The sequence below is a fragment of the Aethalodelphis obliquidens genome, unplaced genomic scaffold, assembly GCF_003676395.1.
Source record: "Aethalodelphis obliquidens isolate GAN/ISIS:26980383/991018 unplaced genomic scaffold, ASM367639v1 scaffold6, whole genome shotgun sequence".
In the NCBI taxonomy this organism is placed as follows: Eukaryota; Metazoa; Chordata; class Mammalia; order Artiodactyla; family Delphinidae; genus Aethalodelphis; species Aethalodelphis obliquidens.
Genome location: NW_020837950.1, coordinates 23,561,161 through 23,572,551, shown reverse-complemented (window position 1 = coordinate 23,572,551; position 11,391 = coordinate 23,561,161). Strand labels below are relative to the sequence as shown.

Here is an 11,391-nt window from a genome sequence, read left to right as displayed (position 1 = left end):
GCCAATCCTGCAGCGCCTTCAGCAGGTTTCGGGCTCTGGATTCCAGTTCTCCGGGTTTTGGGACTCCCTGCGGGAGGCAGTGCTGGATCTGGGAATCTCTAGGAATTGAAAGGGCAAGGGTGGGGGGAAGAAAGGGGTGCTGCAGGTAGGGAGGAAGAGGTAGGGCTCGGGTCCTGCACCTTTCTAGTAAGTGCCCAGACGGGCCAAGTTTGCTCGGGGGCTTCCAGGTTTAGATTGTCTGAGATGCACTTCGGGCAACGAGCAGCGTCCTCGACTGTGCCAGGCCCACGGGAGGACCTTGTCAGTCTGTCCCCGTATACATCTGGGTTCACACAAGTCTGGGGGCTGCGATGAGGTCCTAGGGAGATTTACACGACAGGCAGCTCTCTGCCCAAGCAAAACCTTTGGCTTGAGTGCAGGGTGGGGGAGTGGTGGCTTTCAATTACAACGCAGTTTTCACTTATGGAGAAAGCTTCGCGGTGCTCTGGCGTGTGTATGCGAAGTGGACACAGTAGGGGTGTCTTTGCCAGAGGCCTTGGCCTGACCTAATTTCACACCCAAGGAGAAGAAAGCTAAGGCTCTAATAGAGCTCAACTGCAAAAGTTGTTCATTTACAGAGTTCTGGAGGATCGGACCACGATGTAATATTGTCTGTCTCTCTGTTAGCAAGGGGGTCGAATGAACTAAGATAGTTCTTGGTATGTCACTCGTCCGAACTCCAGGCATCTTTGTAGCTCCAGCACCTAACGCTGACATTACCGTAATGGAGGCGTCCAATGAACGTTTGAATGAATGAAAAGGGCTGGGAACTAGAGTGAGCGGGAAGCCACTTGGAAAACACCCATTTGAGGAGGTGTTTCATCTAGGCCTGTGAAACGCGGCAGATTTTCCCAGGACCCCTCCGCTCTTCCCCTCGGCTCCGCCTCCTGACCCCTCCATTCTCCGTCCCCGTTGTAATCCCCTCCGGTTTTCCTCAGTCTCCACGTACGTCCCTCAGGGCGCGTCCCAAAACCCGGATAACCGGAGCGATCCCCATGTACCAGATGGAGGGCTCGCCCGCGGAGGAGCCGCCTGCGCATGCTCCATCTCTTGGGTAGGTTTCCAGGGAAGGCAGTGAGCTGTATCCCTTACTCCGCTGGCGGCGCGAGGCGTCTGGCTCTTCGCGGCTGCTGCGAGGGAAAAGGGGGCGCGGGGGCTGGGTGGAATCGAGGAGTGAGGAAAAAGGGAAGGGGCGGGGGAGAGGGACCAGGGAAGGCGTCAGGGGGAATCTCGCGAGGGTTGGAGTTTTGGCGAGAGTTTGTGGAAGATGGCGCCTGTTGTGACAGGGTAAGTCTGGGGGAATCGGAGCGCTGGGAACCGGGAAAGTTGCGGGCGTCTCGCAGCCCGCGGCTGGTGGCGGGTTCGAGGGCCGCGGCACGCTTGGCGTCCGGGGGCCGCGGGGGCGGTGTAGCGTGCGCCGAGCGCGGCGGCGGCGTGTGGCCGTGCGCTGCCCGCTCTGCGCTGCTGTGGCTCGGGCTCCGGCGCGTGAGGGCGGGTGGCGACGGCGGCGAGGCCGGTGGGTGCGGGCGTGAGTGCGGCCCGGAGCGCGGGGCCCGCGGGCTCCGTGCCCGCAGCGCGCCTTCCGCGCTGCCGCTTGCTGGCCCTGCCTCCCGGCCCCGCGCAGCTTTGTTCCTTGAGGCCGTCGTCGCCTTCTCGCCGGGCGGGTGCCCCCGGCCCCGGGCGCTTTGTCTCTCCCCGCTGCCCCCCGCGACTCTCTACCCCCGGCCCTTTGTTTCGCCGCCTTGGGCGCTTTGTCCGACCCGTCGCGCCCCGCATCCCTTCTTCATCTCCTCCCCTCAGCTGTCCTTCCTCCCGTGCCCCTTTGTTGTGCCCCTCTCTATTCGGTAGCTCAGTGACCTGCCACAGCCCAGGTACCACATTTCTGTTTTTCTTCTAATTTTTCTCCCATTATTTCTCTCTTGCGTTTCCCTCTCACCTTTCTGCTTGGCCCTTGATCACCCCCGGAGGCTTTGTCTCCCCCGTTCAGTGGTTTATTCGTTTGGTACCCCCTTCACCTCCCATCATCGGTTGGTTTATCCACTATCCACGGTGTTTGTCGGCTGAACTGTCCCAGCCCCGGGGACTCCATCTGGTACTCCTAAGTACAGACAGACCCTAGGGTTTGTTGTTGTTTTTGTGCGTCTGAAAGATGCGTGGGGATACTTGGTTTCCTCCTCAGCGCTCCTCCTCTCCGCACCCTTTTCTCTCGGGATTGCGTGCACACCTCCCCACCACCCCTTTCTCTCGGGATTACAGTGTCTCCAGTTTTCTTCGCGGTCTCTTTGGGCCCCTGGTTGTTTTGCTTGGCAACAGTAGCCCTGGAAAAAGGTCTCTTGGTTATTCGCCCCCCCGCCACACCAGTACCCGCCCTCCCGCCCCTTGGTTTCTGATGGCCTAGGCCAAGGGCAGCTGTCGTAGCTTTGCATCTGGGTTACCTGAGGGTGTTGTAGAGACGAAAGGTGTTTTTTTTCTGTTGGCGTGCGAGAATAGTTTAAATTGTTACGTTGGATATTCATTTGGTACGTGCATAGCAGTTGAGTATTTGGTGTTAAAAAACTTGTGAATGTTGGTTTGGGGTGGAGAATTTCAGCATTTTCAAGAGTTCAGTTATTTTACCAGTAACTGCTGCTTTGCAAGGAAAAAGGGAGGGCATCCTGCTTGGAAATTTGATATAAATATTTTACTTTTTCTTAATTTTTAGATAGTTTACAGTTATGTGCTTTTGCTCTGTAGATTTATGACAGCTCTTCTGCCCCATCTTCGAAGTTGAAACGAGGAAAAAGCACTTAAGAGTGCAGTTTGGGTTGATGACTACTGCTTCTGGAATCTTTGTGGAATGCATTAATCAAATGCAATTAAAAGACATTTAAGTAATAGTCTTTAAGTAAGGTAAAGGCACTTCTAGTGTTAAAGGAGCTTTAATTTGTTCAGAGTGCTTATTGTTATGGAAATGTTAAAAGCTTCGAGTTTGGTGTGGGAGTTGGGGGACGGTGGTATGGTGCGTTTAAATGGCCTGGATATTCTGGTGCTGGAATGAGAGGTATTAGATTTACCAGTATTACTAGGCTGAGTAGACTGTTCAGGAGGTACACCCCCGCCCCAACTAGCTGATCACTACTTTTAGAAGATACGTTATCCATAAAATCACTTGGAGTGTCATTTCATTTGTAAACCACACGAAGTGCTACTAGTAGAGGATATACAAATGTGAGGAATGTTGGTGGAGAAGAAAGCATTTTTTTTATAAGGCTGTGATTAGAATTAGTATGAATTAGTTTGAATTTTACTTAATGGAAAATCATCTTTCATGATTGATATGTGAGGCTTCTGTGAAAATTTGCAGTCTGGGTTCCATGAGTGGATTCCACCTATAATCATTTGTCTTCCTTACTTGTTCCTAGGGCATAATCATTCTTTTTGAAGGTGAAATCTTGAGCACACACTGTTGTTTCTGACTGTAAGCAAATACCTTGTAATAATGGAAGGTATTTTGCTCTGATGTGTGCAGATAAGAATGATCACACAAACCTCATAAAAGCAACTTTTAAAAATCAAGTTGTGTTTTTTTGTTTATAAATCGTGTAAGACCTTTACTTCATGACCAAATAAAACTACCTTTATTGAATCATATTAAATAGCAGCATATTTAGAAACATACAGTATTAGTTGTAATTGGGAAACTTTCATTTTGAGTATTGACTATTAAAGCTTTAAATGTATTGTCCATGCGTATTGCAGATGGATCTGCAGAGGGTATACTTTCAGGAAAAAATATAAGAGGCTTACTTGGGGTATTTTGACTCCTGTTCTAATACATGCTTCTTAAATAGGTTTGTTTAAAACTTACCTATTCTATACCCACAGATTTCTATCAGTGTCTTAAGTGGCTAAGATAAAAAACGTTTTGGGGGTGGGAGGGAAGCTACTCTTGCCAGATGTAATTCATTAAATAATCTTTGGCTCTCTGGATGGATAAAGTATTAGGGAAAAAAATGGTGTGTTTGAAAGTTCTTACAAATCTTTAGTATTCGGTCATTTAAAAAAATATATTTAAAAAACCCAGGACTTGGCTTTAAAACATTATTCACATTTTGTTTCCTCCTAATACTAAATTTCATGTTATTTCAACTAGGGGCAGTATTTTCTCATGGATTGGCTAAAAGTTGTTATTTTTGGCATCTGGCTTTGTGATTATTTCCAAGTTACTCTACTTCCCCTGGGCCAATTTCCTAACTATGTAGTAAAATGGGAATTGTAGTAACTTGCCACATCTGCACAGGATTGCTGTGCCTTAGGATTTGCACAGAGCATCCTTGGATGAAAGGTGTGGTTAAAAAATCTAGGAATTGTTACTGAATTAAGCCAGTGTGAAGTAGGTCATATTTTATAGGAAATCAAGTAGGAGGTTATGAACTAAGTTCTTGGCAAATCACAGTGGTGATAGTGGGATGAAAAATCTCCAAATATGTATTATAGTTAGGGTAATAAAATTGATACTGTTTTTAAGAGGGAGAGGGATAAGTAAAACACATTACAGGGTGGGGTGTGTGTGTGTGTGTGTGTGTGTGTTTGTGTTGTGTAGGAGAGTGAAGATCTGTCAAACTCAAATATAATAACACATTTTAAAATTGTGGGATGCCTTTCCTCTGTTGATTTGTTTTCTGCATGTGGTACTCTTTTGTTTTAAATGGTAGCACAAAATGTTTTCACTAGACTCTAGGCCAAGTCTGTTAATAGTAGTGATTAATTTTCAATATACCTTATATTTTTTAATGCTTTGTCATTTACTCTCAATATTTTCTAACAACCAGTACCATAATTTCAGACTTGACCTTTGGCCTAGAAAAGTGTTTCGCATTTGGGAGATACTCTGTAGATATTTATTGAAAAAACAAAACCAGTTGTTTCTCTATTCCTGGTAGATTATGTCATGTCCCAATAGTTCCCCAAGCCAGGTTTTCTCTCTCACACTAACTCTTTATGTTTAATCACTAAGAACTGATAATTTTCCGTCCTGAAAAACTCTTGAATCTGTCTCCTTCATCCTCACTGCCACAATTCATGCTCTCATCGTTTCTCACCTGGATTGCTACAGACATTGGCAGCTTCCTCTTTCTGCTTCTAGACTCACCCCCTTTGTCCAACTTCCACATAGTCGTTCTAAAGAGCAAATCCGATCACTTCACTCCTTATTTTAAAAACCTTTCAATGGCTCCCCCTAGCAGCCTTCATTAAGAGAGGCAGTGGAGTGGAGAGTTTATGAGCTCACTTTTAGGATTTAATCTGAACTGGGTTCCAGTTCTGTCTCTGCCACTTAAAACCTCTATAAGATTGACAAACGATCTAACCTCTCCTTGCCTCCTCCATCAGTTGCAAGGTAATTATTCTTAGCTCAGTGGTTCTCTGTGAGGATTAAATGCAAGAGAGCATTTGAGGATGCCTGGCATATAGCAAGTGCTCAAAAAATGTTAGCTAGCATGGCATATAGGGTCCTGTATAACTATTTCATTTACCTTTTCTCCAGCTGAACTGTTTTGCCTTTCTCTCCCTTCATATTCAGTTCTCCAGCCATATTCAAGAACTTGGAGTTCCTTGTATGGGCTCCACAGTTTAATGTATCCCTGTGCTTGAAAAGTGCTGGTGTTAGGTAGGTTATTATTCAAGATTTTGGTCTGAGGATATTCTACCCTGATCCACCAGGCTGGGTTCAGTACCCCTCCTGTGTGTTCTTAAAGGACTGGGTATAATTCACTTGGAAGTGTCATACTGAATTGTAATTGTCTGTCATACCCAAAGGCTGTTGGTCCCTTGATGACAGATAACGTTAAAAAAAAATTATATATTCTTAGAAGAGTGTCTAGAACATGATGGGGACTCAGTAAAAAGTTTTTTGAACAAAGGACTCAGAGAACTTTGAAACCATGAAGCAACATGGTTCGTGTAAGCAGAATTTGATGTGTACAGGGAATATATTGATTCTGTAGGGTATTTAATTGCTGAAGTACCCAAAGGAATTGATATTTTCAGTCAAAGACAGTCTTATAGCCCCTGACAACATTGTAGTAAAATTCTTAGGCAAAAGTTCCTTTGGATTTTTAGAAAGTAGTGTATTTGTACAAACTGACAAGCTTAAATATTTTGTTTTTTTGTATGGTTGACTATTCAGTGTTTTTCAAAAGGTTTCATTATTTTTAAGTGTTTTAAGTACTTCTTAGATGCATAGGGACATGCATTAAACCTTAAGACACTGTAGGCTGCTTTTTTGGGGGGATCCACACGATTGAACCAAATAAGTTTATAATCTTCAGGAAGGCTCAGGTTTTGTGGACAGATTACTTATAGATAATTTCTTTAAGCTTCAGTTTCTACCTCTATAAAATAAGTAATGATAATTTTGTTGTGTTTATCTGCTGGATACATTGTGACTATCAAGTAAGGTAAAATGTGTGTCAAAACAATGGATGTGTAAGTGATTTGTAAATAGTAAAGCACTGTATACAAATACTTTAATTTTAATAATCAGTTTCTTTTGGTAACCTTTCACAGGCAGGATTCAAGATGAACTTCCTTATATTGCAACCTGTGGTTTGTGGCTCATGTCTTAGGAAGGCAGCAGTGTATTTAGTGCAGAGGACTGCAGCCCTTTGAATATATGCCTTGGCATTTTGAGCAGACATATTTGATACATTACTGCTTGACCACACATGTTGTCATTGAGTCGCCCCCAACTTTTTGGGGTCTGCTTCTTCCTGCTCTCTTCTCTGCTTGGACAGCTATAATGATGTAGGAATGTTGAATGCCCAGCTGCTACCATCTCTCAGGACACCTTGCCCATAGTTCTGGATGCCCGTTAGGCCTGGTACAACATCAAGATGTCACTTATGTCTCATCAGGCCTGATTCTGCTTCAGGGAGTGAAATGATAATCCTAATGGTGTGAAAAGGGTAATGCATTTCCTGAACACAACTTACTACTGGGGAAAAAGCAAGCATTGGAGGCACTCTGGCTTGGTTTGTATAATTGGTAGTAATTACTTATCTGTATAAATATTTGTGTAGGTTTGTTGTGTTGAGACAATGAAGAGTGATAAGCATGACAGCTTTTCAGTCACATTGGTAAGTTCATGGCAGTTTTGGGAATATTTAAATTTACAAAAACGAAAAGAAAGAAACCACTGCATCTTGGGTATCCTAAGTTGCCTTGCAATGAAAATGCCTTGCAATGAAAAAGCCTTGCAATGAAAATGCTGTGCTGATTGGATGTAAGATGGAATACACTAGAAAATCAAGTTGACCCTTTTTAATTCCCCTCCCATGCTTTCTTTTCTATATTCAGTATTTTAATTAATTAATGAATTGTGGCTGTGCCAGGTCTTAGTTGCGGCAGGCTGGATCTGTAGTTGCGGCGTGCGGACTCTTATTTGTGGCATGCATGCGTGATCTAGTTCCCTGACCAGGGATCGAACCCTGGCCCCCTGCATTGGGAGCGTGGAATCCTATCCACTGGACCACCAGGGAAGTCCCATCTATATTCCATATTTTTAATTTGGCCTTAGAACTAACATTTTTTGTACACTTGTTAATTAGATGATAGAGTTGTAAATGAATAAGAATAGTTTCTCATAAACAGTTTATATAACTAGGAAAAATGTTCATCACTTTATGAAACCCTGTTATTTTTTACTAGTGTTGTAAAGATTGTGTTATATAACTGCAGTATCAGTTGCCTTATAAAATAGAGAATCAGTGTTATATATTTTTTCTTTAAACAACTTCTTTTGGAAGAGTGGTATTCCGTTTTTGGAAAACTGCAGATCCACTAAGATCTTGCTTTTTTATCCAGAATACTTTTTTTTTTGGCCGTGCCACACGGCTTCAAGGATCTTAGTTCCTCGGCCAGGGATCAAACCCGGGCCCCAGCAGTGAAAGCGCCGAGTCCTAGCAACTGGACTGCCAGGGAATTCCTTTTTTTTTTTTTAATTGGAACTTATTTTTTAGAGCAGTTTTAGTTTCACAGCAAAATTGAGGGGACGGTACAGATATTTCCTGTGTACTCCTTGCCCCCCCACAAATAGCCTCCTGTATTACCAACATCCCCCAACAGAGTGGTACATTTGTTATAACTGATGAACTTACACTGACACATTATTATCTCCCCAAGTCCATAGTTTACGTTAGGGTTCACTCTTGGTGTGCATTCTGTGGGTTTGGACAAATGTATAACGTATCTACAAATGTATGTGCCGTTGTAGTATCAAACAGTAGCTTCATTGCCCTAGAAAATCCTCTGTGCTCTGCCTGTCCATTGCTCTCTCCTGCCTTATCCCATCCTGCAACCACTGAATTTTTTATTGTCACCATTGTTTCCAGCATACTTTTTCAAATCATTTAACTTTCGGTTTGAGTATGAGGAACTTTTTCATGGAAAAAATTATGTAGTTCTGTACAGAGCTCCTGATCCATACACCAAGTGGAAAAGGTAGAAATACTGAGATCCCCAGACATGAAGGAATGGTTAAGGGAAATGAAGAGTATAACCATGCTTTAGTGGTTCTTTATAATTGTTTTAATAATGTATTTATTAAAGTTATTGAGCACTTAATAGGTATAAGACCGCTGTATAAAACCTTTTAAAGATGGCTAAAAAATGGTCCAGTGAAGCTCATGATTTAGTGGAAAGTACACAGATAATAAGGGAGATTATATGTGTTTAACAGATGTATAATGTTGATGGGAACATGGGTGCAAATGATTATCTTTTAATTCGAGAGGAGAGGTCATAGGGAGTGGTAGAAAATAAAGCTAGAAAAGTGGTTGGGGCCTCTTAGAGGACCTTGAGTGCTAAGCCAAGGGTTTGAATATCAAACAGGCATGGGGGGGGGCACTGACCGAGTTTTGAAGAGGTGAGGCTGGGTGTAGATACAGTTGACACTTGAATAACACAGGTGTGGGGGGGGGTGGGTTGGGGCGAATAGCTTGTAGTAGGACCTTCAGGTACCTGAGGTTCCTCTGTACCCATGGTTCTCCATCTTCAGATTCAATGAGCCTGAGTCACGTGGTACTTAGTATTCATTACTGAAAAAAATCTTCATGTAAGTGGACCAGTGCTGCTCGAGGGTCAATTGTAGTGTAAAATAGATTGGAGTTGATGGAGAACATAAGAGAAATATATATGAGCAAAGTCTGATTTTGGAAAGCCTAGGAATGGAAGGAACAAAGCAACACTTTTGGGGGCAGGGTGGTAATAGGGAGCTTTGGAATCGATGCAGTAGATAAAATCTGTGGCTGTGAGCATGTCACTTAATCTAAGTCTTGCCCTTGTCTAAAAAGTGGGAGAAAATAATACTTCATGGTATCAATATGAGGATTAAATGAGATACAGGATATAAAATGCCTAACTCAGTTCTGGGAGTAGTAGGTGCTCAAAAAATAGGTTCTCCTCTTCCCCCTTTCTGGAATAGAATTTAAAGGATATTAGATGGGGGTGGGGAGAAGCATGGAAGAGAAGGTGGGACCGGGTGGGGGGACACTGAACGATTGAAACCTGGGTGATGAAGTATTTACAGGTGGGAAAGTCTGAGTGAGGTGAACAGGTGTAAGAGAACCTACCTAACAGTGTTTGTTTCTTTTAAATAAATACTGAATATTTTTGCATGCTTCTGATATAACATTTAACGTTTTTCTGCAGTTGTGTAAATATACTTGTATTATCTTTTTTTTTTCTTCTGTCTATATCCATTTATCTAATCTATCAGCGAGCTTTGTAAAGACTGGGCCAATATTTTACTTTTGTTGCATGATTGTGGAGCAACTGCTATTGGCCAGTTTGTACTTGCTGGATGAACATGGCTTGAATGGATTTAATAAAATACAATACTTGCCACTAGGTGGCACTTAGTCTAAGTGATAAAGCTGAAATTCAGCATAGATTGGCTTTTGTATGTAGAGCCCACTGATAAACTGACCCCCTGGATTATTGTTTAGCTTTCTGCCAGTTCTGGACTATACTTTTTGAAGTGGGATATGAAACATACAGCAAATAGAAACCTCAGAGTATTGAAAAACAGAAAAGTGTAATGGCATTAGAATATGTCCTGTAAAAAGGAGCTGAAGTGAAGCTTAGTTAAAATTCACATCACAGTGACTAAATTACCCATCTCTGAGTGTATTTAAAGTGAAGCCTGGTGCCTAGATTTTAGGCCTTGTTTTTTTTTTTTTTTTTTTTTTTTTTTTGCGGTACGCGGGCCTCTCACCGCTGCGGCCTCTTCCGTCGCGGAGCACAGGCTCCGGACGCGCAGGCTCAGCGGCCATGGCCCACGGGCCCAGCCGCTCCGCGGCATGCGGGATCCTCCCGGACCGGGGCACGAACCCATGTCCCCTGCATCGGCAGGCGGACTCCCAACCACTGCGCCACCAGGGAAGCCCCTAGGCCTTGTTTTTTCTTAAGACTTTGTGGATTGCTTTAAAGGAGAAGATTGGGAATTTGTTTGTTCCTGGATTTAATGAAAGATGATGATGAAGTGTGGTCTGTAGGGATACTGGACACGGTTCTGTATTCTCTTATTTATATTCTGGTGTACTGTGCTCTCCCTGTTGTGGAGTAACAAACATACCATAGAAAGAAACTACATCCTGTGTGACAAATGTTACAGGTTGTTAAATCTGTTAGATTCAGGAAACTTCAGACCTGGAAAAGACCTTGTTAATCATATGTTCTAAAGTAACCACTCATTTAAACGTAGGCAGAGACAGAGTAAATAATTTACAATTAGTTAATGGCTGAGACACATTCAGTGCCTGAGCTGAGACTTGTTCTGTTTTTTTTTTTTTTTTTTTTGCCGTACGCGGCCCTCTCACTGTTGTGGCCTCTCCCGTTGCGGAGCACAGCCTCCGGACGCGCAGGCTCAGCGGCCATGGCTCACGGGCCCAGCTGCTCCGCTTCATGTCGGATCTTCCCGGACCAGGGCACGAACCCGTGTCCCCTGCATCGGCAGGCGGACTCTCATCCACTGCGCCACCAGGGAAGCCCCTGGTTTGTTTTTTAAGGGGAGAGATTTATGCTGGGCTTTCACTCTTTTGTATTTATACCGCTAAGCTGCCTTTTAATGTTACATGCACTTTGTTGTTTAAAATACTTTCTTCCCCCTATTTTTGTGGGCTTAGATCAAGAATACAAATTTCTCAGCCCCAAACCCGGGAGTACTGCTGCCAGTGTTGCTTAATAAGAGGTCAGCTCTGAGCCTGCCTGTTCTTTCTTCCTTTGCTGTTTTCCTGTTCTTGATGCTGCTTGCCTTCTTTATCTTGTACTGTACTTGTGACTGACCAGGGTGGCCACACACTTGTTCTCACTGCA

The 11,391-nt window shown here is 43.7% G+C and overlaps 1 protein-coding gene across 3 annotated transcripts in view; it reads left to right on the top strand.

Moving 5' to 3' along the window:
* Positions 1-943: 943 nt before the first annotated feature.
* The window catches only part of LOC113618882 (recombining binding protein suppressor of hairless), a 117,594-nt gene continuing 107,146 nt past the window's right edge, over positions 944-11,391 (top strand). The window contains exon 1 of one of the 3 annotated variants that reach the window (XM_027103206.1): positions 944-1,093. In XM_027103206.1, coding sequence (XP_026959007.1) covers positions 1,035-1,093 — 59 coding nt within the window. In that variant the 5' untranslated portion in view covers positions 944-1,034. Of the gene's footprint in view, positions 1,327-11,391 lie in introns of all 3 variants that reach the window. The other 2 variants (XM_027103207.1, XM_027103208.1) reach the window with 2 other exon arrangements.